General features: G+C 36.3%; 1 protein-coding gene across 14 annotated transcripts in view; it reads left to right on the top strand.

Annotated features, from left to right (window-relative positions):
- Positions 1-27576, top strand: part of BCAS3 (BCAS3 microtubule associated cell migration factor) — a 385407-nt gene that overhangs the window by 7272 nt on the left and 350559 nt on the right. For all 14 annotated transcript variants that reach the window (XR_010886230.1, XR_010886231.1, XM_067309862.1 and 11 more), the window contains exons 5-7: positions 1775-1881; positions 12119-12200; positions 24137-24209. Coding sequence is in view for 12 of the 14 variants with exons in the window: in XM_067309862.1 (XP_067165963.1) it covers positions 1775-1881; positions 12119-12200; positions 24137-24209 (262 nt within the window). In the remaining 2 variants the exon portion in view is untranslated. The remainder of the gene's footprint in view (positions 1-1774; positions 1882-12118; positions 12201-24136; positions 24210-27576) is intronic.

Below are 27576 nucleotides of genomic sequence, written 5' to 3'. Positions count from 1 at the left end.
GCAACTTCCTCTGAAGGCAAACTAACCCTTGCTTAGGAAGGGAGAGAGAAAGAGTGAAAGGCAAATCCCTCCCCCCAAATCCATTCTCTTTCCTTGTGGTAGTTGAAAACAAAGCATGGAACTAAATGCAGTTGATCTGCTGTTGGTTTTAAGCCCAGATTATCTAACTGTGAATCCCATCCAGGTCCCAGATACATTCTCAGTGATGTGATAGAATTCATTGAAAGCAATTCATAGAAAGGAAGAGCTGTTGAGGGAAAGCAGCAGGTGATTCCATAATATCTTTCTGGGCAATAACAGAGCAAAGCCACAAAATATTCTTAAAAAGTAACTTGTCATTTCCAGTGTATTTTAAGTCATTGGCAAAGACTACTGACTCGGTGTAGGCAACTGATCTTCAATGTCATTAAGAGAAAATGATGATGGTTACAAGCTTTTGCTGAAAGTGTTGAGTAAAGTAGATCTGCAGTTAAGATCTGAGTTGTTTTACCTAGTCTATCCCAGTTACCTTTTTTGAGTGAGGAAGGCTAGGGACTGAATGAGAGAGGGCTGAATGCTGCTGTCAAGTAACTACTTGCTGGAATTAATCAAAAATTTTATAGCTGTTTGTACAGTATATGTGCTTGTACTAGCTCTGGAACTAAGGGACCTGCTTTTTTGTTTCGAATCTCCTGGAGAACACTGGACTTAAGTCTTTCAGATAATTGCTGCTGCTTGTCTACTAACTTATTTTCCTGTCTAGAGCTCTATGGTAAAGGTTCTTTCTGGTCTCAGATGAAATAATAACAACCATAGCCAGAGCTATGGTGGGGAACTTTCAAGCTTTCCTGGAGGTTAATAGGGAAGATTATATATTTTCCAGCTGTTGAAATGGCACAGAGGTTGGCAGTTCATAAATTCATGGTGGTTAGAAATAGAAAAACCCTATCAACCTGTACATGGCATTATATCCAGCTTTAGGCTACTTCAAGTCTGTTTCCTTGTGGGTTTGTTTTCCTCTTCTGTTTATTTTTTAAAACTCTTGACCGTTCCTCTTGAGGTTCTTTTCTACAGCACAACAAAAAAGGGTTAATTAAGCCTTCATATTCTGTCTAAATTTGCTTTTGTGCAGCCTGATCTAATGAAACCTCAATACATCCTCTTTCACCATCCTAAACATTTGCTCTCTTTCTTTGATTCTTACATGCTTGCAGAACGTTTTTATTCATTATAACATGGTTTAAAATGTAGTATTAAAAGACTTTAGTCAAGGAAAGCTTAATATTTTAATTATGTCCTGTAGCACTTTTCTTCCTGGGGTTTTTCTTCTTCATAAAGTTAATGTAAAGATGAGTTGTATAGTATTTATAAAGAGCTTTGATCATACTGTGTGTTTCTAATTGCAGTATTTGTTAACAATTATTTTGTTGGTCCTTTTGTGAATTTTTCTCTATTTTGAAATTTTGCCATGTTTTATTAATCACTGGAGATAAGACTACAAAAGTTTTTGGGGTATTTCATGATAGCCCACAATATAATGAAGAATATTTTTTCTCCATCATTTTCCATTTTAATGCTTTCTAACCTCTCTGTGAAACTCTAATGAATTTATTATGTGTGCCTAAAAGAGTATGTTCTACTGCTTTTCCAGCATAAAATTTTAAACCACTGTGCTTTGCCTTTAATTATAACAACAGAAACATGAATTGAGAAAACAGTTTCTAGTATAACTGACCCTAACCATAATTGTTCCTAACCTGTTAATCTGTGGCTTTGATGTTTAAACCCAATGTAGACACATCAAGGAATATGGAGTTTCATGAAATACATAGCACTGGGAATGAGCCACCATTACTGCTCATGATCGGATACAGTGATGGAATGCAAGTCTGGAGCATACCTGTAAGTACGGAGTTAACTTGTAGGCAAGACACTTTCCCAAATGCTGTTTTTTTTTTTTTTTTTTAAGACCACATCAATATTGTTTTGATTGTAATATTGTGTTACTACTTAGTTTTTGCTATTAAAATAGAAAGAACCAACGTTCATTGTCCATGTCCATTGGTGTATATGTAATATGCTTATCACAGGGTTAATATTGAGCATAGATCATACACTTGAATTCACATACTTTCAGACTTGAGGGGGTTTTTTGCAAGTGATTTCTATTAGGTAAATGTTCAGTCTAATTGGGAGCAGCATGTGTCATTATAGAACAGTTAGCATCATAGAAAGGAAAAAATCTTTTTAAGCTACAGAAAGGAATAAGGGTAGGAAAGTATGAAAAGAATCTGCTTGCCCTAGAAATGTAAGTATGACAGTATTAATAGTATTTTACAATCACAGTGTTTGTCATGTACATGATTTGCAATTTTAATTTTATTAAAGTCTATGTGTGCATATGGATTTGATTTTGTACTGTCATACACACCCTGCAGTTTGTGTTTCAGAATGGTTTATGAGCACATGGACTTAATTTGGGGAATTTCCCCCAAATTTCTTGAACTACAGAATAAAGTTTAATACAGTAGGTCATAAAATTCTTAACTAAAAAAAAATAGTGCCCATAACACCTTGTCCTTTGAAATAATGTAGTGAGGATGGAGGTTTTTTTATTCATAAAATACATGGGCTTTTTAGAAATATGTGTATTTTTGTATTACTTTATTGGAATATAAAGATATGTCCTATGCAGCTGACTGTAGCTTAGAAAGTATAATGGAAAATTTTCTCATTCTGCACACCATACTGAGAGCTGTGCTAAGCATTGTCTAACTGAGTTTCACTAGGGTGTGGGAGAACTGGCCTTTCCCATCTTCACGTGCATATTGTTAGTTGAAAATGAGGAAAAATAAACTGCTGAGCTTTTGCATTTGAAATAGTGTTTGTAGAAATGGAATAAGACCTAATGTACTTTACTAAATTTCAGTGTAATTTAGGAACTTTTATCTGCTTATATGTCCTGAGAAACTATGGCTGATTCTAATTTTTGTGGCTTTATTTTTAATAGTACAAAACATATTTATTTATTTATTTTAACTTCCTTATGCTGGAATGAATTTGAATACAAAGAATGATTTTACAGTATCAAGTTAGTTTTGCACACCACTCTGAAAAATGAACAATGTTTTCTATAGGAATAGAAAACTGATATTAACCGTTTAGTAATGCTCCACTTTGTTCTTCAAAGTGTATTACAGAAAACAAACATTAGGTGTCACTAAGATATTGAGCTAAGCGAGGAAATACATCTGCAGCAATGCCAGGAGTTAGGTAAGCACAAGTTGATCAGTTAAGATACTAGAAGCAGTTGCACAGATGTAAGCTAAAGCATTTTTGTAAAACAACTTGTTTTATTCTGTTGAAATGTTTTTGTCCAATTGAAAGTGTTTTTTCTGGAAAGTGTACAAGGTGCTTTGTGTTGATGTGGGACTTGTCCTGGCCTCTCCGTGATGAGAAGAGGTTTGTGACTGTGTGTGTGCATATGTGTGTGGATGTAACATGTCCTTGCTTTGTGGTTAGGTGAGAGTTCTGTGCCTCCCTTCTAAGTGACTTTCTGTGTCTGAATGAGTGTCTCTGTAAGAGCTGTCTGTATCAATGCCCTTGAGAAATTTATTGTGAGATGGGATCTTACATATATAAGGAAAGCAAGAATGAAAGAAGAATATCTTAGTTCTTTGGTACATGAATGGATTACCACAGTGTAAGCTGTACTGCATTAACTGCCTGTATTTAAGTTCTTACCCCATGGTGCACTGCACTAAATGTGAAATAATGTGATCGAGCTCACTCAACAAATGAGTAAACTACTTTACCCTGTGTTATGTAGAGTAAGTGTGTTCACCAGTATTGTCATGCAGGTAGTACGAGGTAACTTATCCATGTTTCGCAGTGAGAAAGAAAGGGGTTCTTTGTTTTTGTTTGTGTCTGAATTGCCACAAGTTAGGCCATGGAGTGCCTAAGGTTATCTCTTCTTTCAGCAGGACAGTACAGCCAGATTGTATTTTTCTCCAGGGTATAGTAGTATTTCATAATTCCTAGTTTTTCACAGTATTTCAGTACTTTAGTAAAAATAAGAAAAATGAAACCACAGGAGAGTTGCTCTTAGTGTGGTTCAGTTCTGTGAAGGTATTTTTGATGTGGAAAAATATCCAGTAAAATGGAAGGAAATGCCAACTGTGGAAATATTGCACCACCCATCTTGAGAATGCCAACTGTAGAGATATTACATCCCTTTGTCAGCCCCTCATTTGTATATCCTGTGAAATCTAAGACCACATCCAAAAAGGCATAGCTTCACACTGTGCAATAATGCAATTTGTACGTGTTAACATAATTTCGGTGTTGGAAGGACTTGTTAGTAACCTTTGTTAGTAATGTGATCTTAGATAGCTTCTCAGATTGATAGTTTTTAATGCTGATTCTTTTTTTAAAATATCTTTTCAGAAGAAGATTTGTATATTTAACAAATTTGGAGGTAACATATCTTGTCTTCCCCCCCCCCCCCCCCCCCCACACACACACACCTTTTTGTTTCTCCATCTCATTTTTGTGCTTACTTAGTCTGAGTAAAATAAGACCTGGCAAGTTAGTGACTGACTTAGTATTTAGAATTTATTTGGCAACACTATTTTTGTGTTCTTTGGTATTATACAAAACTATCCTTTCCTCTTGATCTTGTTGAGTGTTTAGGTTATAATTATGCAACATTATTCCAGTTATTAAGAAAACAGATCTCTAGTTTAGAAACCTTTCAATCTGAAAAAGCAACAATATGACATTTATGTGAAAATCTACTCAGTAAGGCTATCTGTAGCATTGTGCTTTTTATTCATACAATTGAACCTCTATTCAGCACTTAATAAAATAATGTGTTGCAGGCAGTCCAGTTTGTGTCTGAGTGATTATGAAGTGTTTATGACAGCTTCTAAGCTGACACTCTCCGTAATGGTGTTACATTGACTTCTAAACACCTTTGCAGTCTGCCTCCAGGACTGTGTGTCTCTTTGCAGTCTGAGTGGTTTCACATTAACATCTCCTTGGAGTAAGATCTTTGACTACAGAAGTGTTACTTGCAAATGGAAGATACCATTAGAGCTGCTTCAAAGGACTGAAATAATGTTTGGACTGCTGGGTGCTGAAGTAACGGCTGGGGTTTTGAAGTGCGGTGTCTAAATCTGTATTGCATAAGAAGCGGAAGGTGTCCATCCAAACGACTTTTCTTTGATCTGTGTTTTGAAACAGGGGTGGGAAGGTTAAGTGTTCTTAAAATATGCCTCACTAAGTGGGGAGAAATCTGGGAATATACAAAAGTATGACTAGAAGTTCCTATTTGATAATTGTGCAGTGTAGCTTTGTGTTTTATTTGGAATTTGTTTTTCCCTTGCTCCTAGTCTCATGTTTCAAATACAGTTGGAACTGGTTTCTGCCTAATGTGGTTTCCAAGTATCTGTTCTAGATGTTCCTGTTCACAGAAATGCATGTTGGCTGGTTTTGTGGCTGATAACTTTTTTTTTCCCTTGTGTGCTGGAAGTTTCAGAATTAGAAAATTACATTAATTGTTCATTTTTCAATTAAAAAAGAAATATCAAGCTTGAGGTTTAGTAAAGTAGGAACTAGCAAAGGGTACTTTTAATAGCAAGCACAGCTGTATATTTAATGAAAAAATCCTTAAAGACTGTGGTTTGATGGTGCTTCCACAGACGGATGGGGTATGTCAGCCCGTATGGTAGGTGACTTGTGGTGGAGAGACCTCTGGAATGTGAGGGAATAGTTGGACAAGGATGGCATCCCACCCTGCTGTTCTTTCTCTGCCAGAACTTGAAATTATTTAAATACTGGTGTCAGTAACACTATGATTTTTAATTTGGTAGAACTGCATTTGCACAGCAGATGGTGTGTGTATGTGGATGTATAGATGGATATGTAATAGTAAGTCGGAATAGTAATGCCAGTTCCATTTTGCCTTCTCTACTGTTCATCAAAAGCCCTGTCTGCTGGGGTTTCAATGTAGTCTTAGTTCCTTTGTGATTCTTTCCCTTTTTAGAGCTGGGAAGAGGACTTGTTATTTATCAGATAGGAAGCTGTAATCCTTTCCCTGTCCAGACCCCCTTCTGACATGGGATACCACTGTTGAGGCTTGTATTAGCTACTTGGGAAAATGTAAAAATGACCTGACCTTGTAACCCTGAAAAATGTGCAAGGACTTTACAAAACATCTATGCAAATAACTTTCTGAAGATTTCTTTTTTTATACTGCAGAGACTGGAGGTATGCAAGAAATTTTCTGTTTTCACACTCATTAAGTGACTGTGCAAATCTGTTGAAGGTGTTTTAATTTATATTGTATCCTGTACCAGAAGAAAAAACCGACATGCAGAATGTTTGGCGGACTGTAGTAAGAAGTATCAGAAGAGTCTAAAGGAACTTTGTGTAGCTCCCCTTGGATGGGGACAAAGCCAAAATGAAGAATGTTGAGGGGTGTTTGTACCCATATTGTGCCTGCTTCAATATTGTCTGCTTCATTTTTGGTTTTGTATAGTAATGATTAAAAAGAATGCAGAACTGTCCCCAAATTAGGATTTTATAGGTAGCTTGCAGGTTGGACATGTTAAAAATCTTCAAAACATATTAACAAATAAAATGATGATGTTGAAGAAATTAAGCAAAACCATTACTAAGCTTTTTTTTTTTTAATTCAATTTGCGTTGTCGTAGTTTTCAGTGGTAGGTAGAATATCATACTTAATTCAGTCACCAGAGTAGACTTTTGTGACATTCTTTGAGAATTTAAATTCTTATAATTTTTAGATAATTAGGGAGATTTCTTTTGAATGAAAAAGATGACTACTTGAATTTCTAGAGTAAAATCCTAAAAATTGTCCTTTGGCCTAAGGTCCCTTCTCACTCTCCCAGTAGTGGGATGACTGGTAGTAGCCTTTAACCCAACAGGATTATATCAAACGATATTTTGTGGTGGTATCTGGCATTTTAGTTTTTGAGGGATGCTTATTATCCTATTACCATTTTAAAATATATATTCAGAATTGAAAAAAACCCTTATCTAATATCACCACTGTGCTTTGTGATAGTTTTTTTTTAATAGCAACAGTTTGTGTTTATGTAGTGGTATAGTAGTTTAAGCATTGAGTTTGAAACTTTGTACATTTGACTTTTTTTTTTTTTTCCACCATGTGAAAACCATTTTCTATGGTTGGAAACTATTAGTTATCCTTAGCATGAACAAAACTTTCTTTGTTCTCTTTTTTTTATGGGTGCAAAGCGGTATGCTCCTAACAATAAAGCTCTGTCATCAAAAATTAAATAGCGCTCCAGCTTTCTGGTCTGTCACACTTCAAGCAGCAGCCCAAAGCGTCGAGGTGGAGGAGCGAGTTCTCCCTCTCTGAGGCTGCCCCTGGTGGAAGGGGGGAGGCAGGCTCCGGCGCTGGGGCGGGCGCGCTCGCTGCTCGCCGCCCTCCGTGGTGGTCCGCAGCTCGCGGTTTGATGCCCTGCGCTGCGCATGCCGCCCGCTCCCGTCCGGCCAGCTTGGAGCCGTCGTTTTGGATTCGCTTGCTCGCAGAATGAGTACCTGAAGCTGCTTTTACAGCTTAATATTCAATTTTGAAACCTGTTTGGAAATTTTCTTGGCTTGTGGAATGGGAAAGAAAAACTTTTAAGAGCTTTGAAAGCTGCCACAGGGACTTGCTACTTAGCTGGATCAAATCCAAAATGGCAGCCACAGCCTAGTTTCTTCACAGGTGCTTTCTGAAGAATTTAAAGCTCTGTTTTCAGTTTGTGAAGTCTATTTATGTTTTGTCTCTGCTTATGAGACTGGATAGCTCAAGGGACTGGTAATGGGATGTGGAGCCTTTCACCGTGTACTTGCCAGCCACATCTCGCCCAAACTGGCAGTGACAAAGTCGTTAGCCATTTAGTGATGGGGTTTGGCTTTTGTTAAATGTAGTTATTTGTCCAACTTTAATTCCTAGCGGAATAAGCGGTCCTATTCACAGAAAAGATTGGCTCTCTTTGTTGGCTGTCTCCGCAACCAGATAAGGCCTGAATTGGCAGGAAGATCAGACTATAACCTCTCTCCCCAAAGATGGTGCTTTCGGTCAAAATTGATGCGCATGGCCTCAGCAGTGCTAATAAAGTTTTGTGTTTTATATAGACAGATGAAGGGCGTTAGCGTTAAGGACAGTTAATTCAGGATTTTACAAGACTGCAAATAGCAGAAGTTTCTGCTGGTGGTAATGTTTAAAAAATTTAATTCTAAGTCAAGGGAAGTCTTGAACTCTGAAGCCCCGATACATTTTTCAATGCCACAGAAACCAAGGAAGCAACCAAGATCTTGCTGATTCTTGACGTGAAACAAAATCTTGTGCCTTCTACTATTTCCTTTTTCTATAGAACAGTTAAGGATAGATGATTTAAAAAAACCCATCCCTTATGAAAACTGTTATTTTATTTAGCTATGATATGCTCATAGGTATTGGAATTGTAATCTGATCCACATAGTTAGTGGTGTCATGTCAGATTTTTTTTTCTCAGCTTTTTGGGTTTTGCTTTTTACCGAAATTGGCTTTTTCTTTAAAAATGAGGCTTCAGTGGCTAATTAGACGGCATCTTGTATTTTCATTACAAAATCAGCAGTGGGGATATGTCTTAAAACTTACTCCTCTTCTGGATACCATGAAATGAGTTCAGCAACATGTAATCTGCTAAGTATATTGAACTGTACAGATGTCTGAACTTATCTGAACAATTGCATGCTTTTTTTTTTTTTTCCCTTTCTTTCTTTTTAATTCTACACAGTTTGCCGTTTCCTTTCCTGGAAAAAAAATCCTATTTAAACTAAGAGGAAAAGGACACATTACATCTTGAAACAGACTGGGGAGCTAACCACTTCTAATCTTGGCTTTGTCACTGTCTGACCCTATGGCCTTGATTAATCCATTTAACCTTTCTTTTGCTGTGGCTTCCCCCAGTGGTAAAATGGTTACTTTTCAAGGGATGAGGATTAATTAGTAAAACATAAAAGCATTATATCTATGAAAAGAGTTGGGCTAGGATTCATGTTAGGTGCTAAAGTACAAATAAACTTCATTTGTCTTTGGACATTTTTGGGCCTTTCATTGAAAATTTCAGCCCTAAGCTTTACCAGGTCTTGGCATCCCAAGCTAAATAAATAGGCTGTCTGACGTTCAGTATATTTAAGAGCAGAAACTCAGTTAAGTAGGTTTGGCCTTCTTAGTGTATTTTACTGTTGGGACTCTTACTTTATTTGAAGTAGATTGGAGTTAGAGCCAATGTGCTGGCATGCTCAAAAAGTAGAAGGAGGTGACTGAATTGGGTTGGATTATTTTATGTGAATCACTTCTTCCATACTTTTGTTATGCTAGTTCTTTTTCCTTTTGTTTTCATTCATAGCCATTGATGTGCATAAACATATGTGAAACAGTGTTTTCATGATTTGGGGAATAAGAAATCTTTAATTGCCAGTAATAATAGTTTCAAAGCCTTATATTTTCCTTTTTCTTCATTTCCTCTTTCCTCCTTTTATAGAGCTGCTGTGTTCCCATAGACAGAAAACCTGCCACTGACTACATCTATTTTCATCTCTTTATTCCTCTCTCTTTAATTTCTCCTCTCACTCATCATTTTCTGCTTAACCACACTCTACTTTTGTCCAAGCTCTCTTTTTCTGAATGCAGATATTTTCATGTAGGTGCTCTTTTCCCCCCCAAACTGCACTCCCAAACTCATGACCTATTAATAATCAGCAAACCTCTACCAAGTTGATTTCTGATCATCATTCTTGTCTGGTATAAATTTGGTCAGTAAGCTCTTCAGAGCAGAGGCCTATTGCTGTCCCAGAGGAGGAATTAAGCTTGTTTTACAAAAGCTGGAATACTACAATACTGTGTTGTTTCGATAGTGCGACTGCTACTAGCTGGAAGAGTAGAATCTGTGATGACTGGAACATCTGCCTAGTAAAATAAGAACAGGATAGAATAAAGGATCAGTTCGCATATTGATTACGGTTTTAAAACTGTTGTGTCTATCAGGAATAATTCTGATAGCGTCATTGACATTAATGCTGATTAATACCACTGTGGGACTGCTAGCTGTCTGCACAAATCTGGAAAATGACTCAGAATGGTATTTCCACAAATTTTCTTTGTGTAGCTTGAATTTTATTCCAGGCTCAATAAGTAAAAGCAACATTTCACTACATCCTGTGTTTGCTTACTGTTAACAGAATGATGGACTAGCTCTGTAGTAAATACAGTGTTTTCAAAATATTCTTGTTAGACTTGTGCTTTAATGGAATAAGTTTTATTTTGCCCACATTATCTACAGCAGCGATAATAAATAATGAGGCTCAGAGTTAAGACTGGAAGTAAGCTAAGAGTCTGAAGTACCATACTCCTGATTTGTTGGTCAAACAGTAGTAGTATTTTAACTTTTCGAATCTGTGAGTGGAAGTGCAGAAGGAAATGGGAACAACTATAAAATGACATTTCAAAAAGTCAACTTAGATTTTTGATTTATGAATTCATAAGAACCTTGTTTCAAATCGTGTTCATTTCTGATACTGTAATCTTTACGCCAACATGCTGATTACATTTGTAGCCTCATTACATCTGTTTTAAGTTGTTGGTTATTTGGAAATGGGCTTCATAATGTTTGCCATTTTCCTGAAGTTTGACGTTCCATATCAGATCCATTACTAGGCAGTTATGAAAACGCGTTCTGACTGACCGTTCTCAGGAAGTCTGGAAATTCTTCTTAAATACTTTTGACTTAGTCTGTTCAAGATTTTCATTAGTGACAAACTTAATTAGTTTGACCCCACCCCCCTCACTTTGAAACATAACTTTCACACCTGGAAAATATGTAGTGTACTAATATATCAGATTATCTGTTTTTTTTAAAGCCAATATTTGCTGCTCTTAATCACTGGTTAGTCAGCACTTTTCTCAAAACATATGTACAAATGTTTATGTTCCAGGTTCCTTGAATGTTTGTTAGATTTTAATCAGCAGTCAGCTGCAAGTCTTGTTTCATTTAAAATGTGTAGTTATTAATAGTGCATAGTACTATAGTATCTCATTCATCCAAGTCTAAGACGTGTTTCTAGAGGCAGATCATCTCTCTTACTATAACTTGTGTTATTCAAGACTTATGTCTCCGCATTTCGAGGAAAATGGAGATGGCTGGCTTGAAAGGCAATGTCTTTCTTACCTGAGCATGCTTGCTTTAGTTTTCAGATGAAACATTTCATATACTGTTACATTTTGATTTAAGTTGGCTGGTCTCCAATGGGAATTACTAAGTAAGGGGGTGGAGAGAATATTAACTCCTCACTACTGTATTTCTGACACGCTCCGTGTTGCCACCGGAGTTACTGCTCATTTAAAACAAACCCAACAAGTAGGGGTTTTCATATCAAAAGGAAGTTAAGAAAATTGGATAAATTAGTGCAATATGCTACTGTGGATTGCATTGTACTAGTGCTAGATCAGAGACATTTGCTCTGGAACACTTTGTGTATAGTGACATTCCTGTTAATGCATTACAGTGATTAAATTAGTTTTGGAATTTGTTTCTTTACTAGATTTGTCAATTAAAAAAAAAAAAGTGCATAGTCAAGCTTGTAGGGTAAAAATGTCATTGTTAGCATATCCCTCCCATCTGAGGTATTGCCTGTTAAGAAAAAAGGAATTTCAGAATTTTTCTAAACTAAACTTCTGCCTAAAGTCGTAAGCTTGAGGATCGGTCTGTTCTCAGTATATATCTGTTACATTCAGTGCTTACCCTGTAAGGAGTCTCGCCTGCTGTGTGACATAATGAAACTGCAGATTTTTTTTATGACTAAGCAACTTTTAGTGGGGGAGCCAATTTATTATTCTACACTATTGCGCATCCTCTTCTAACCAGAAGTCTGCTTTTTCTCAATGTTTGCGTACTGAGCATTTGAGTGCTTGAACTTTATAGAAAGGATGACTGTTCAGGAATTTGTTTTTGAATGAGCTGACTATGGCACAGAACTTTTTTTTTTTTTTAAGAGATATAATGTTCCATGCTGTTGTTATTATTTTTTCACGTTGTCTGTTCACAATCTGTGTGTTGTGCAGATCAGTGGTGAAGCTCAGGAGCTCTTTTCTGTCCGCCATGGTCCAGTTCGAGCTGCACGAATCTTACCAGCTCCACAAATCAGTAAGTATATATTTGTATAGTGCAAAGTTTTATGCTCAACTTTTTCTTTACAGATATTTGTCCGAATCTTTGTTACAACCTGTTTTGTAGATTTTCCATTTATTGTAAACTGTCACCTTGACTAAATTACCCCTTCATAGTAGCTTTTTACAAGTATTACCTGTTTCTTTTCTCCTCTACTCCATAATCCAATGCTTTCTCCATTTTCATCTTAAGCTTGTGGCTTTAATACTGCTTCCTTTGTAGTTTAGAGGATAGGTAGATATATCCATGCTCAGCAATCAGTTAACGCTTCTTTTTGGAAATGTTTATTGTTGATATTTACAGCTATAAAATACTACTGAGAGGTGATTCCATCCATTGTTCCTGACATAATAAAAGTTTTATTAAAAATGTTTTTAGGTTTCTTAAACTTTTTTGGGTGTATATAGTGAACACTTCATCTTTTCCTCCTATTGTTTTTCTATTTATTTCACCTCTTCTGGGAAGACAGATGATGCAGAGCATGCTTGGTGTATGGCAATGTTTGAAGACACCATAGGTACAGGATATAGAGCCCACTCTTACCTGTGGTGTTCTTTTTTTAAAATAAGGCCTTGAAATATCTGAAGGATTTGGTTTTCTAACTGCATCTAGTCTAAATCTATGTCTGCTTTAGCGAGTAGCATGACCCAGTGGTAGTGCATTTGTAGAGTGAAGTGGTGCTGAGGACTTGATGTCACTGCTATACACGTTTCAGGCAGCTTTATTTTGGACTACCTCTATATTCTGGTTTCATGGAGTGAAGGCACAAGTATTTGGAGCAAGTTAGGTGCACTTCTGGAGTACATCTTCCAGTTTAATTTCATCCAAAGGAATCTAGTTTGCGTGCTTCAAGACCGTTCAGACCAAATAGGCTATACAAGCCTATACAGACTATGCAGATGGTGCTATTCAGACCAAAGCACAGGAAGGGGGAATGACTGGGTAATTCAATTCAAAAGTACCCTCCTGATCCAAACTAAAACATTAATGCAGATGGTCCCTAAGAGCTCCTTAAGTTATTTTATTTCTCTTATATTCCCCAATTATCCTTTTCATTTGACATACCACATCTAGCACAGTTCTGAAGGGGAATTTGCCCATACAGATAGTGATTAATGGAACTTGATTTATGGCTTTCACAGTATCATTGTTTAATTCATTTTTAAAGGTGTGTTACCCTGACAAGATAGTAGCAAGAGTATATTTGCGTTCTTATTAGAAAAGCGACTCTTAAATTATAGGATATTTTTATAGCTCTCAAAGCATTAAACAAATATCTGACAAACGTGCTTACAGAGAACAAATGGAATGCTATGCAGCTCTAGAGGGAAGGAAAAATTTCGGTCAAGGACACTAAAGAAGACTTGCATTCTCTTAGGAGAGCTGTGTTGTGATTTTTACACGCCTGTATTTAGCAGACTAAATGCAATTTTTGCAAAGAGCTGGTGAGTTTTTTTTCTTTTTCTTTTTTTTCTTTTTAACCCCAGTAGTTTTTGTGTTCTTGTGATTCTTGTGATGATTATACTGAGGTAGCCTGTAGATAAATATTATGATCCTTAATAAAAATCACTGTATAGCAAGGCAGTGGCTGATAGTAGTAGATATAGAAATTACTAAAATTAATTAAAAAATTCTGTTATAGTTCATTGTATACTCATAATGTGGTGCCTTTCTAACTTTTCAAAACCCTAAACTGTTGAGAAGGATATTATGATTTTGTTATGTCCATTCAGGAGCTGAAGCTGAAACAATGCAAATGAAATAATGCAAAAAGTAGTAGATCCAAGTAATGTAGCCTGTACAAGGAGGAACTTAACTTTTTTAAAACAAACAAGTAGATATGTCAGAAAAGACAGATGTCCTTTGGGGGATTTTCTGTATTTCATTTATGAAGAAAAATGTTTTTTCTAAAACATTTTCTAAAATGTGTAATCATATAAATAGCCTGCTAGTATATACTTTAAGTTTTAGCAGTTGCAGTTTTTAATGATATTTTTAAAGGAGTGCCTTTCCATTCTGATAAAAATAAGCAGAAAGCAGAATTTGTTATTTTGAGTGGTACTAGCTTTTAATTTGTTCCTGTTCTGCTAATTTATGTAAACTTTATTCAAACAGTTTGACCTGTTTAGCGATTGATTTTTTTGTCTCCTTGTGTGCAGACTGTGTGCACTTTCTCTCTTCTGCTCCTTAGATATGATTTTATCAAGTTCTAAACCAAGCTTCTTAGATTGTTAAACTGTATTGTTTCAGAAATTCTGAGTAACCCCTTAGAATTTGCTGCAAATTTTAAGCAACTATGCATAAACGAGCAAATCTTTTTAAAACCTGAGACTTCAACTCAAACACAAGACTTTCCCAAGAAGTGGGCCAATTCACATTTGCTTACAGTTATCCACAGTACTTTAAAAAATGAGTAACTGTGCATCTAGAGGAGAGAACCAGCTTTCTGACAAATTACCTTGAGATCCTTGAATGAAAAAAACAGCTTTGCTGTAATATCAGGAGCTTTTCTTTCATCTTAGAACTATGTTAATTTGCTTAATTGCCTGTTGGGAAATCTTGCCTGTGACCTTTCACAGTTAAAATAATGACAATCTGTCATTCAGGGTCTGGTTCTAGACTTCTGAAAGGCCTAAGATCTAACAGTGTTCTAGCTTATTTTCAATTCCAGCAGCGTTTTGCTTATTCACTCTCCCTGTAACTTTAGCTGGGCAAGCTATTCTGGAGCATGTCTCCTTTGAAATGGTCGCTGTGTTTCCCTTCAGGGTGAATACAGGGCACTCCTAGTGCGACTAAGGTTTTTGAGAATTCTGCTGGATGACAAATTTTGCTAGCACATTATGTATTATTTAACTGGAAAATATAGCCTAGCTAACTTTTAAAATTGTTACCAAAAATAACGAACTAAAATCATTTTGAGTAGTATTTCAATGAATGTAAATGAAAAAAGTTAAAGATATAATGGACATGCGTTACAGTGTCTACTTAAGCAGGAAAATATACAAACTATGAATACATGCAGTTCTGTAATAAGGGTTATGTTTTATTGAAGAACATGATGTTGTGGTCTCTAGGCAAGAATTAAACTTTAGTATAGGTTGAAGTCATTTGAAGTGTTTCACCAGCTGTATATTAGATGAGAAATAACCTGTTTTTTTTCTGGATAATCATAGAAAACATGATATTGAGCTATTGTTATTTGCTCTTCTGTGTCATTAAATAATGAGTGTCTGTGCCTCCCCCTCCCCGCAAGGGAAAAGGGAGAAGTAAAATGTAAATGGATATGAAGGAAATGAATTCAAGTACCTATAAACTCTATTTTTTCTGATAGTAAATTAGTGCTTTGTGATTTTTTTTTTTATTTTTTTTCCTTCCAATCTAGTAAGTTACACTGCTTAGGAACTTCTTCAAGCAGTTATTCTCTTTCTCTAAATTGCTTATATTTAGCATTTGACAATGATAGTTGTTACATTAGAAAACTATTCAAATTAGCTCATATTAAATTAAGTCAAACCTTTTAAAAACATGTTTTGGTCTCTCTTTACATGGCTTGGTTTAAATAAATCTTTGATTAAAAGTACATGAATGTATCATTGACCAGTATCTGGAATCAGATAAAAGTAAAGCTGTAATAAGAAGCCTTAGATAACTAACACATGAGCTTTAATGATTCTGAACAAAATAAAAGGAATTTGTAAAGGAGAAGCTGATTGCCATCAGTAGGCTCAAACGCTATTTTACTGTAAAGCTGTAAAAAGGGAATTGTTGAAAGTGGGACTCTCTTGGTGGATGGATTTGGCACGTTCCTAGAAGCAGATCTTAGTTTGTGATAAGAAGCTCATTCCCAGGTGTGAAAGGAAAGCTCATGGTTTTAACTTGGTGACTTTACAGCAGCAGAACTTAATAGTTTGTCAACTATGTTGCTAAAATACTGTGGTCCTTTGATGTTAGATTCTCTGCTGCATCATGTTCTTCATAGCATAATAAAGCATTGTTTAATAAGAGTTATTTCATGCAGGCTTTACTGCAAAGGAGACCTTCTCAAATCTGATTTAACAGGTTAAGCACTCCCAGTAACAGGAACGTGGTGCAAGACCTGGAGCTGGCCTTGCGCGCTGCCAGCTCAGATCCAACAAGGTTTATTAGTTCGGGCTCTGTGCCACACTAGAACATTTAAATGGCTTCTGGAACTGTTCTGGCCTGGCAGCAACACAGCAGCTTTCATGCAGGGTTCTGTCTGAGCTAATAAACCAGGCAAGACCTGACCTGGCCCAGCACAGCGGTACTTTGATGTCTCTGTGGCACAGTTAATCTGCAGCCTAGATAAGATGTCCATAAATAATTGAGAGATGTCTGTAAATAACCCCCCAAAATGTATGCATTTACTATTCTCTGTGAACCTGCTGTATTTCACTCACAAAATTTAGGGTCAGAAATGGAGAGAAATCTAGCTAGTAAGAAGCAGATGAACTTTGTATTATAGCTGATTGCAAACCAGAATGCATTCGTTCTCTGCCACAAAGCGTGGCAGGACTTCATTGTTTCTCTTGACAGCAAGGTTCAAAGGCAGGAGTCCACTACTGAAAACTTCTGTCTCTGATTTTCCTGAGGTTTACCCTTAAGGTGGCTAAATAATAAGCAATTGTACACAGGAATTTTTACAGTCAGTCTTTTCCATAGTTACACAGTAATATTCTGTTCTAGGTGACTGTTATGGACCTCCTCTACCACAGCTGGCATGCATTGCCTTGTCTTGAGATAACAGGGGCACAAATCTTGAAAAAATGGGCATTTGACAGGTCAGTTGAAAATGAAAATCATTTTTGATCACTGATTCAGGGTAGACAGGGATTCCTTTGACTCTGCAAGGACTGTAAATCTCTTGTTAGTAGTTAAATAGGGGCTATTAGCAACAGTTGAATAGGAGCTATGAAATATTTAAAAAAATTATACTTGATAGTTGTGAACTGTTTGTGTTTAGTGTGTCCGAAATGCTTCTTGCACTATCATAGAACAGAGAATAGCACACCAAGAATAATTTAGAGAAAATGCTGTGGCCATGGCACAACAGTGAGCTGAAGGATTTATTAGAGTGTAGTGTTTTCCAGAACTGGTTATGTCTATTGCTATGGACAGTGAACATCAGAGAGCGGACGTTACTTATGACTGAAATCACGGCTAGTACTGAGCTAAATTATGACAACTAAATGTGGGGAAAAAAATAGATTGGTTTATAATAGAATCTGAGGAGATAAGGCATAGCAGATGCAGAAATTCCTTTATCCACTAGAATATTGCTTTTATCTTTTGTGGTAACTAAAGAAGAGAAAGATTCCAGAAGGGAATTAATACAGATGCAGTTTTCAAGCCAAGAGTGTTGGTCAGCCTGTTGCTCTGAATTCTTCTGGTGGTGGTTGTGGTTATGGGGTTGGGGGGGGAGAGTTTAAAAAGCTGGCAGGATTGCAGAATGTTACGTTACTGTCAGAACACTGTTTTGGTTTTTGGCTGTTGCCAATGGGCCAGTGAAGTTTGGAAACTAATGATATGCAAATTTTCAGCATAAATTAATCTCTAGTTGATAGTTGGACTGGAATTACGTGTGATCTTGCATCATAAATACGGTGAGTGTCTCTGTGTGCATTAGTTCAAATGGGATTGATTTGGCTTTTATCTTCATGTATAGCCTGGAGTGCCTTTCGCTTTTGGGCCCATAAGCCAAATATGTAGCAGGTCTTATTTTTTTTTCTGGTGATGTGATTACATCAGAATGTAGCCAGCTGATTTCCTTGGCCTGAAGAAAGGAACCTTTAATTGAAATGTATCCAAACAATCATCTACTTCAAAAATCAGGTATTTCTCTTTAAGTGATTCCTGGAATAAGTATGAAATAAGTTCATGTCTTCTGATCCCAATTAAATCTTTGCTGTCCTCAACAGTAGATTATAGCTTTGATTATTCTCTACAGCTTGGAATATAAATGGCTTTTTTGGAGACTGAAATTTTACCATATGACCAAATTTCAGGCTTAAGAGAGCAGATAAAGTTGCATATTTGATACTCAGAATAAGAGAACATCTCTGTCTGGATGTTGTCAGTCCTAGGGAAAAAAACCAAAACCCAAAACCTAAGCCTTGGCATTTTGTGTGCCACGTGCTGCATTATCAGCTGAGCTATCTGGTTGGAACAGCTTCTTAACACACCTAGCTCTCCATTTTCAAATCTGTATGCTGTGATTGAATTTAATACTTATTTATATGTGTATAGGTGCCTGGTTTGCTGGGTTCTGGATTTCTCTGTGTGTTCAGATATATCAAGTGTACAAAGGAAAGATGATGTGTTTGGAGACTTTGATTGTTAGAATGGAGAAAATATTAAGTGATAGATATAAAACAAAACAAAGCTGAGACTCTGCCAGTTAAATTTAGCTACCATTCTCTGTGAAAGAGAAAAAACAGTTGGTAATGTTATTTTAGTTAATGATGGTGAGGAAAAACAAGCAAAAATGAGGGTGTATTAACTGCTGCCTCCTCCAGCTTATGATTCAAATTAGTGATGTTCTCACTGCTACTCAAGTTTCTTTGCTTTGGGCTTCCTCTTGTGCAGTACATAATGACTCTATTTAGCTACACTAGCCTAATTATTTATACTCTTTGTGCAATAAAGGTTCTTATTTTCACCATTTCTCTAGATGAGGAGCCTCAATTCCTCCATCATTTTCCTTTTCAATCGTTGCAATTCTTCTTGTCTACCAAAATTATTATTCTGTAAGTTTTGAGAAGTAAAAATGATGTGGCTGCATCCTTTCCACATCCGAGCAAGAACCTTCTTTTGCTCTTTGCACAGTTTTCATTTATTCCTTAGAATATTGCTTTTATGGACTAAAGGTTGAAGGCTAGAATGAACTTGAAAAGCTAAAATTAATTGGGATACAGAGTAGCTTTGCATTTGAAAACCTGAGAGAGACGGAAGTTCAAATTTTATTGCAGATTTATCTCTATACTCTATTTCTTACATCTTTGATTTTGGTAAAATAAAATGTGAACCTCAAAAAGCTGACTCAACTTTATGTGCAGGTATATTAAAAGAGCTATAATATTTAGGTTGCTTTCTAAAGGAAGGCAGATGTGAGTTTTGTATATAATCAACTGCTTGGGTGGCTTAGTGGTTTAAGTCCCTCAAGGCTGAAATAATTGCCTAGTATGTGCAGTAGAGAAACTAGCTCTACAAGCTGAACAAGCAGTAGCAGTTTGTAGCTAGATTTGGGTTGGTGCGAGTGGATCATGCAGGTGTGCGTTTAAATTTTGGTGTTTTGTAACTGTTATGTGAGTTGTTATGGTATAATGCAGGTTAATGTGCGTGGACTGTGGAAATTACAGAACAGAGTTCTCCACCATAGCAAGCAAGCCTCTTAAAGATATTATAGGGAGGAATTTTGGAGCACTACATTTTAAAATACTAATTTCTTTGAAGATGTGTGGACTGACCTGTATGCTATCTTTTCAGTTCTGGCCGCATCATATCAATGTTTTAGACCAACAGACCTTAAACTTTCACCATGTTAGACCGATATGTCTTTATGTTTTTCAAACAAGATTAAATCAAAATATAATATTTTCTTTCCTCAGTTAATGTGTGACTCTAAAAACATTGATCAACAGCAAATGTTTCAGGGTATCTTTTTCATTTTCATATAGAAGCTACTTTGTTAACTAAGAATAAAATTACTGTGTTCTGAGAAAGAAAAAACAACTTTTTGTAAACATGCATGGCTCTGTCTCTTTGACCAGAAATCTGTAATGTTTACACTGAATTTGAAACCATTGCAAAGTATAAGGACTTCTTGTAGGGGTGTGCTGGAAGTGATTTGGTCCAGTATTGTAGCATTGTCCATTAAAATCAAAGCCAGTTACTTCAGTGTCTTTAAAAAAAAAAAAAAAAAAAAAAAAAAGGCAGCTTCCTCTGGCAAATGCAGCTCCTTGTTGCTTCTGTATCTGTCTAGGGCTCATCCTGGTCTCTTCAGCTCTTGAACCTCTTTATTTGTATGCTAATTTTCTGAATACTTTTGCTCACTGCAGTCAGGAGCTGCTAAGATGTGCTCTCCAACCACCTGTTGGGCCCTGCTGACTCTTGCAGTTGCTTCTTGCAGCTCTGCTTTCTTGCCATCTCGGTAATGGAAAGGGCAGAGGAGGCAGCAGATACTGAGATTATACTGGAGTTGAAGCAGCTTCTAGGCTGATAACTTTTGGGAGATGTAGGAAACTGGTATGATGTTGCATATATTAGAGAGCGGCTTTGATACTTGAAATGTCTGGGTGATGCTAGGAGATAAGTGAGATAAAATAATGCAACACTGATGGGCTAGAACGTTAATCCTAAAGGAGTGCATGAAGGTCTGGGATGAGGACAGCAGTCACAGCTTCATTGGTCAGGAATGATACTGAGTAATGTGGTTAGAGCTTATCTGTGCAGGAAATAGAGCATTTATAGATACTAGCCTGAAGCTGAGGAAAGAATTCACACACTATTTTTAGGACTGACTCAAACCTCTTCACTTCTGTTTCAAGTAGCAAGTACGCTTTTTTGCATTTCCATTCAATAACAAATGCACAACAGAGCAGACACAAAATGGAGGTAATGATTAAAAAAAATATTAAGAAGAAAGAATTTTTCCCTGAAAGAAAGAAGTGAGACAAGGAGTGAAAACCATGCATGATGAATGAATGCCAGCCATGTTGCTTAATGCATTTCCACGTAGTGTTTGGCTACTAGACTGATGTGGGGCAGAATTGCAAATGCAACACAATTTTCAAGAAACGGATAAGAAGTAAGAGGGGACCTAGCTGAGCAGGAGATTCATTACGTTGTGAAATTGCCATGATGGAACTCAGTCAGTAGAATTTTATACCAGAAAAATATACTTCATAATGAATATATGCTATCTGCTAATGCTAAATAGGTCAGAATTTGACATTTATTACTTAAGGGAAACAAGGACACTTTATTATTTGATATGCAAGTCACTTCCATGGTTTTGAGTACCTTTTGAGTTCTTATGAAAATCAATGGGTTTCCATTTTTTCTTCAAAAAAGTGTTCTTTTATTACTTAGTGTTCTTTTTTTTAACTATTATTATTATTAGCATTACTGAGAGGCCTTAGCAGGCTCAAGAGAGGTCTATTCACAGCTTCATCAGAAGTACAATACATAAACTGGTTTGAGCCTATGCATGTGGATAACCTTTTGACTTCATAAAGTTCTAAAGTTGATTTGTATGAAATGTCATTTACCCAGAGATTTTTTTTCCAGGATTTTAAGTATACTAACTGATTTTTTTTTTTTTTTTTTTTTTAACATACATATCATTTAGCTAAATGGAGCTGTAGATAAGGTGCCTTGTTGGCAGGAAAGGCAGTTTTCATTACTCTAATTGTGTGATTTGTCAGGATTTTCAGCTTTTTATAAGTGCTGTAGTGTTATATGACAGAATTAAAAGGATTTAGAATAAAAGGAGTTTAAGAAAGACTTTGCAACAGGATTTCAATACTTTTTATATTTGATGGATTTAGCTAGCTGCTTTTCATTTCAATCATCCTACTGCATTTTGTTAAACACTGTGTGGAGCAGGTGTGTACAACATCAGTATATCGCACATGCAAATAAACACAATTTTAAATATAAAAATTAATCCACCATAACTTGGAAGATTAAATTCTATCCCAGAACTAGAAAGGGTTGCTGAGTCCATTAAGCATTGCAGAGAACGACACATGTTGTTTTTTTGCAATCTCATGAGCAGGACTGCTATTAACCTGATTTAATGCCCTGCAGAGTCCTCAAAATGTTTTTTTTTCTAGCATATTAATAGTTCCATTATTTATTTCAAATATATATTTTCAGAATGTATTTCTGAATGGTGGCTTTGGTCAGTACAGTCTGAAACTAAAAGTTTAAGCACCTGTTGCACAGATTTTGCAAATGTGTATTGTAGGTATTAACAACTGAGATTCCTACTGATTTTGTGCAGTTGTTTCCTGCCCACACCTTTAAAGCCTCCTTCCTTCCCCTTTCCTTGTTAAACTTAGAACTAGACATAAAGAAACACGTGAATTCATGTCTTTAATATATCTTGGTTAAAAAAAGTATAGTTAAATACGTAAGGTAAAATCCTGGCTCCACTTAAATCGGTGTCAGAGCTCGTGGTAGTCAGGCTTTCAACCTTAACCATGAGAGACTGGCTAGGTGAACAGAAACAAATGAAGTTCATGTTACTTGTATTGAAGAAAACAAATTGGTTGCCAGAGTCTTAAAAAGACTTTTTATGTTTCATTTATCAATTTACAGGTCAGTACATGCAGTACAGGTGTGACCCTTAAAAGACCTTGAAATAATAGGAATGAAAAGAAAATACATTTGTCTGTTTTAAGTTACTTGTAAACCTATTGTTGATGGTGAAATTATTGATGTGACCCATTTAACTTTATAAATACCCAAATGTGTAGGAGGGAAGACTTATCCTCATATAGATGAGTGCTGAACAGTTTTTGTTATAAATTAATTGCATGTGCCTGAGTTATTAATAATTAACAGAGACTGTTATGTGAAAATATATATTGTTAATTGTTGTACCTTTCTGAATAATTAATTTAGCGCAGCTACACCATTATTTCTGAATTAAATTTTGAACAGAATATATAACTAATATTTTTATAGGTCAGCTGGTTTAAAAAAGGAAAAATATATAAGTATATAAAAGATAATTAGAAACATAAAGATTGAATGAAAACTGAGGAAATTCAATAGTTGTTTGGTTGTTTTTCTGTTGTTGAAATTGGGTAGAAGCATTCTGGAATTCAGTAAAACATTGCTCAGAAATAAGACAGATTTTTTTGAGTCAATTGTATTTTTATTTATGTTTATATAGCAATAAGGCAAAGTCTTCAAAGCTTTTAAAACCCCATTTTAAGAAGCATGACGTCTTTAACAATTTGACGGATCTGGAGTTAAGGTGTGATCGCAGTTTGTGAAGACCAAATAGCTGGTTTTAATTGTCTAGCGGCGGGTACCGGCCGTAGCGGGGCGCGTGAAAGCCGTCGCGGGCAGAGCCGTCGCGGCAGCTGCTGGGACAGGACGACGCTGTGGCTGTGGCTGTAGCTGTGCTGTTGCGACCTGCTGAAGCTGATCCCCGAAGCGGATGGGACGTGCTGTCAGAGCCGCGCTGTCGCTCTGAGCAAACAGTATAGGCGCGTGGCCTGCGTCTCACTGGAAGGCTGTGGATGTTGTTTTCTTAAAGGCTTTAATCGCTTGGAAGTGATGAAGGCCGTCGGGAACTTCATCGCGTCTTTCCTCAGGCACGTGACGGGCTCTGAGCACGGCCGTGTTTTGGGCAAACGCGAGCATCCCAGCTTGTCACGCGCCGGAGAGCGAGCAGCCCCTCTCGTGCTGCGTGACCTCCGTGGAGCAAACTGGAAACAGTGTGTGAAAACTGTGCAGTGGGGGTGACAGCCTTATTCCAGAACGTCTTTTACAAAACAGTGGAAAGTGAGCAAATGTTACTTGCCTTTTCTTACAGGTGCAAAACCTGTGACCACAACTGAAATGAGCAGAAAACTCCAAAATCCTGGCCAAATGTTGCTATTCATTTAATTACTCATTATGGTCTTTTTCAAGAACAATTCTTCCAGTCAGTGTTCATGACTCTGCCTGTTGGTTACATTTTTATAGCTAATCTTGCACGGGCTGTTGAATTTTACCTTGCGTAGTCAATATCCTTCCAGTATATTGGGTGTCTCCCCCCTGCAACTCCCCCTCCCTGAAATACACATACATGCACCTTGAAATGTAACACATACAGTAAGTATATAGTGATTTTTTTCTTTTTTTTCTTTTTATTTTTTTGCTTTCCCTGTTATTAGGTGCTCAGAAATGTGATAATTTTTCTGAGAAGAGGCCTCTTCTTGGTGTGTGCAAAAGCATTGGATCTTCTGGGTAAGAATACTTTTCATGAATTAAGTCTTATATATAGATTGCGAAGTCATTTAAAAATAGAAAATTGCTTCTTTATAGCTTTCTTCCCTTTTTCCCTTTTTTCCTTATGGGATAACACAATGAAGTGCTCTTAAAGATTTTTTTCGGGGTGTCAACGCACATCTGTATATGGCATAGGCTTTTTAAAAAAATAAAAGATAATGACTATAAAATAGATGAAGAGGTATTGAGTTTGTTCTCAATGTAATCACAATTTTATGATTAGCCTTTTCTGATGTTAATCTCCAGTCAAAATTATTATTGAGAAGTCTCTAAAACAAATCCCCGTGTTAAAAAATAATTGAAAGATGCCTTGAAGCAGGAGGTCATATTCCAAATGAATTAAAAGCACCAAACAATCCTACTGTTACAATCACTACTATTCATTAGCAAAATACATGTTAAATCTACTTTTTTGAGTTAGGAAAACGAGTTACCAGTCTTGTCTTGTGCTCCCCTGATGGTATTGTTGTATCACTCCTCTGATAAAAAGAGATTCTAATTTGTGTCTGCGTTAGATATGTTGAATCCAACAGTGCTAAGGGTTTATATCCATACCTAGAGGAAAATAATGGCTTTTCAAGGGTAATCCTTTACACGGAGTTTCAAAGGCTAAACAGTTGAAGTAAATCTTACAATAGTAAGACTAATTCTGTGCCACACCTTTTCCAATTAAGAATTTAATCACTCCGGGTGTGGATGAAGATTAGCAAGTAAACTCTGCAAATTTCGAAAGGACATTTCTCTGTATGTGTTATTAGTGTGTTAAACTAGAATGTTAATGCTACCTGCCTTAAAGGTAAAAAACAAAACAGCACAACCCCCCAAATCAACAAATAAAAACAATCCCTACAGAGTAGAGAGGTGAAATTTCTTTCTTTTGATATGTTTACAACTTGCAAAACTATTTATAGTGTCTTTTGTGTCTTTTCTTAAGTATTTATAATCTTATGAACAACTTTTTCAAAATAAGAGTGCATGTAACCTGGGGTGCAATGCTGCTTAGCTTGCTCTTGTAGGATTTTTCCCTCTTAATCAAGGGTATTTATATGTGAAAAGATATGTTAACTGGAGTAATTTTTCCTTCATGCCCTTGCATAAGCTGAGATATATGAGAAATGCACAAACTATAAAGATCAAAGATCATTGTATTCATCATGCTGTTGTATTCTTGAGTTAATTTGAAAGACTACAAAGATTATTTAAAAAAAGAAAAAGCTGGTATGTCTCCAAAATGAATGGAACAGTATGTATTACTACCCATCAGTAATTGAATATCTCCAAATACAAAATAGAATTTTAAATCAGGCTTTCAGATCAGAAGATTAGAACATGATTAAAAAAAGGAGACTCTGCTACAGGCTCCCTTTTTCCCGTTTAATAAAGAATCAGTTTGCTTTTGATGGTAAACCTTCACCAGAAGATTCTGAAACACTTTTCTACGTTTGCTATTTATTGAAGGAGCTTTACATGTTTTGCCAGTAGCTTTCAGGTTAAGAATTCTTTGATAGTTTGCACTCTCCCCATGACTCCAGTTAACTTGTTGTGGTTTTGCAATATATATTATTTCTTGTTGCAAATTGACTCAAATATTACACTTGTATTCCCTTCTAATAAATTCATAGATCATTTGTTTACATTGCAATTTCTCTAGTGATCATTATACATCAAGAAGCATTTGTGTAGAACGTCAAAATGACTGTCATGAACGGCCTCTGAATCTGAGCCGCAGATTTAGTTCTGTTCCTAACTTGTAGTTTTGTGCTTAACATCATTTCCTATATGTCTTAATGGTTGTAGACAGATAGAAAATGTAATTTCATCATACAGATGAAGAAAATACTACATTTATTCTAGAGCATTTATTTCAAAGCACTTGATATTTTCTCCATAGTCATCTCCTCACCTACTTTGGAGATTAGGTTGGCTATGGCATGAAATACTGCAGCTGTCAGCACACTAATGAAACTGTGCAGTATAGGAAATAGGAGGACTATTCTGTCTGTTGAAATGGCAGGTAAAATAATCAATGGAATGAAATAGCACTGACACTGAAATATTTCCCATTTAACAGAAACGTAAACTTGAATGTCTAAAGACTGAATGATTTTTCTCAAAGGCAGCTAGTCCAAAGCAGACCCAGAAGTGAAATCCAAGTCTTCCAACACTCTATTTATTATGCTGATACATTAGACTACATTGTCTTTCTTTAATATAAACTGAATGAGGTTGGACTTGGTTATGACAATGGGGCCAATGTTCCTGTCTTTGCAAGATGTAGTTTCAAAAGAAACACTTCCATCAGCACAGCCCCTTCCACGCTCCTCACCGGGGCACTGGGTTGCTCTTTTCTTAGAGGAGAAAAGTGTCACCACCTGAAATGCTTCTGCTACTTCTAACAGTCCTCTGGCTTTTCCCATTCAAATTTGACCCTGGTTACTTTCTAAGGTCAGCCTGCTGCCTTGGGCAATGATTCTGTCTAAAGATTGGGGGGGGGGGGGAGGGAGGAGCGGGGTTGTGACTTCTTCAGCCTTGACCATTACTTGGTCTTTCCTTTAGCTGTTCTTCACAATTTCTGACTTCTTCCTTGATGCTCCACTAGAATTTTGCAGCTGTCCTTATTCTTTTCCTGGAACATCCCTGACAATTTTGACGTTTCCAAAAAAGTTTTTTTGTTATCAGTAAATAAGGGGCATGGTTTATGTTTTGGAAAAGTTGGTCGCTGGCACTGTGACTTATTATTGAAGGGTATTTTTGGACTCTGCTGTATCTGGAGTCAATATTCTAATTTAAAGCATCTTTTCCTCTGCAATCGTTCATACGGAATCCATTTCAGTAGTTCTTCTCAAAAGTGCCTTAAAATTACTGACTTTTTGAATGGAAGGTGAGGAATAAATATATTTTACACCTGACTTATGATATCATAACACCTCAATAGATTATTAACGCATGCATTACAGTTTAGGAGTTGCTGTAAATTATCACATGCTAACCTTGACCTTAACAAAACATATTTTAAAAAGCTATTAATGCTGTGTGTACACGTTCCTGCATGATAGATGAGGGATTATACTTACCAATGTGCTGATATATTTTGTGGTTTTAAGGACTCATGCAGATATATTCAAATGCATAAAGTGAGCAATTTAAAGTTCATTATTAAAATTATATATGCAAGTTATAAATGTTAGAGATGTTAAACTATTAAAGTAATACAAATGTGATAAATATGGTTTATGTTTAAATCTACTGTGCTGTCATTTCATAATGGCATTTAGTAGTATTTTATCCTTTGGGACTATATCAATGAGATATTGACACATTCAAG

The sequence above is a fragment of the Apteryx mantelli genome, chromosome 22, assembly GCF_036417845.1.
Source record: "Apteryx mantelli isolate bAptMan1 chromosome 22, bAptMan1.hap1, whole genome shotgun sequence".
NCBI classification, from domain to species: domain Eukaryota; kingdom Metazoa; phylum Chordata; class Aves; order Apterygiformes; family Apterygidae; genus Apteryx; species Apteryx mantelli.
This window is presented reverse-complemented; position numbering and strand designations above follow the sequence as displayed.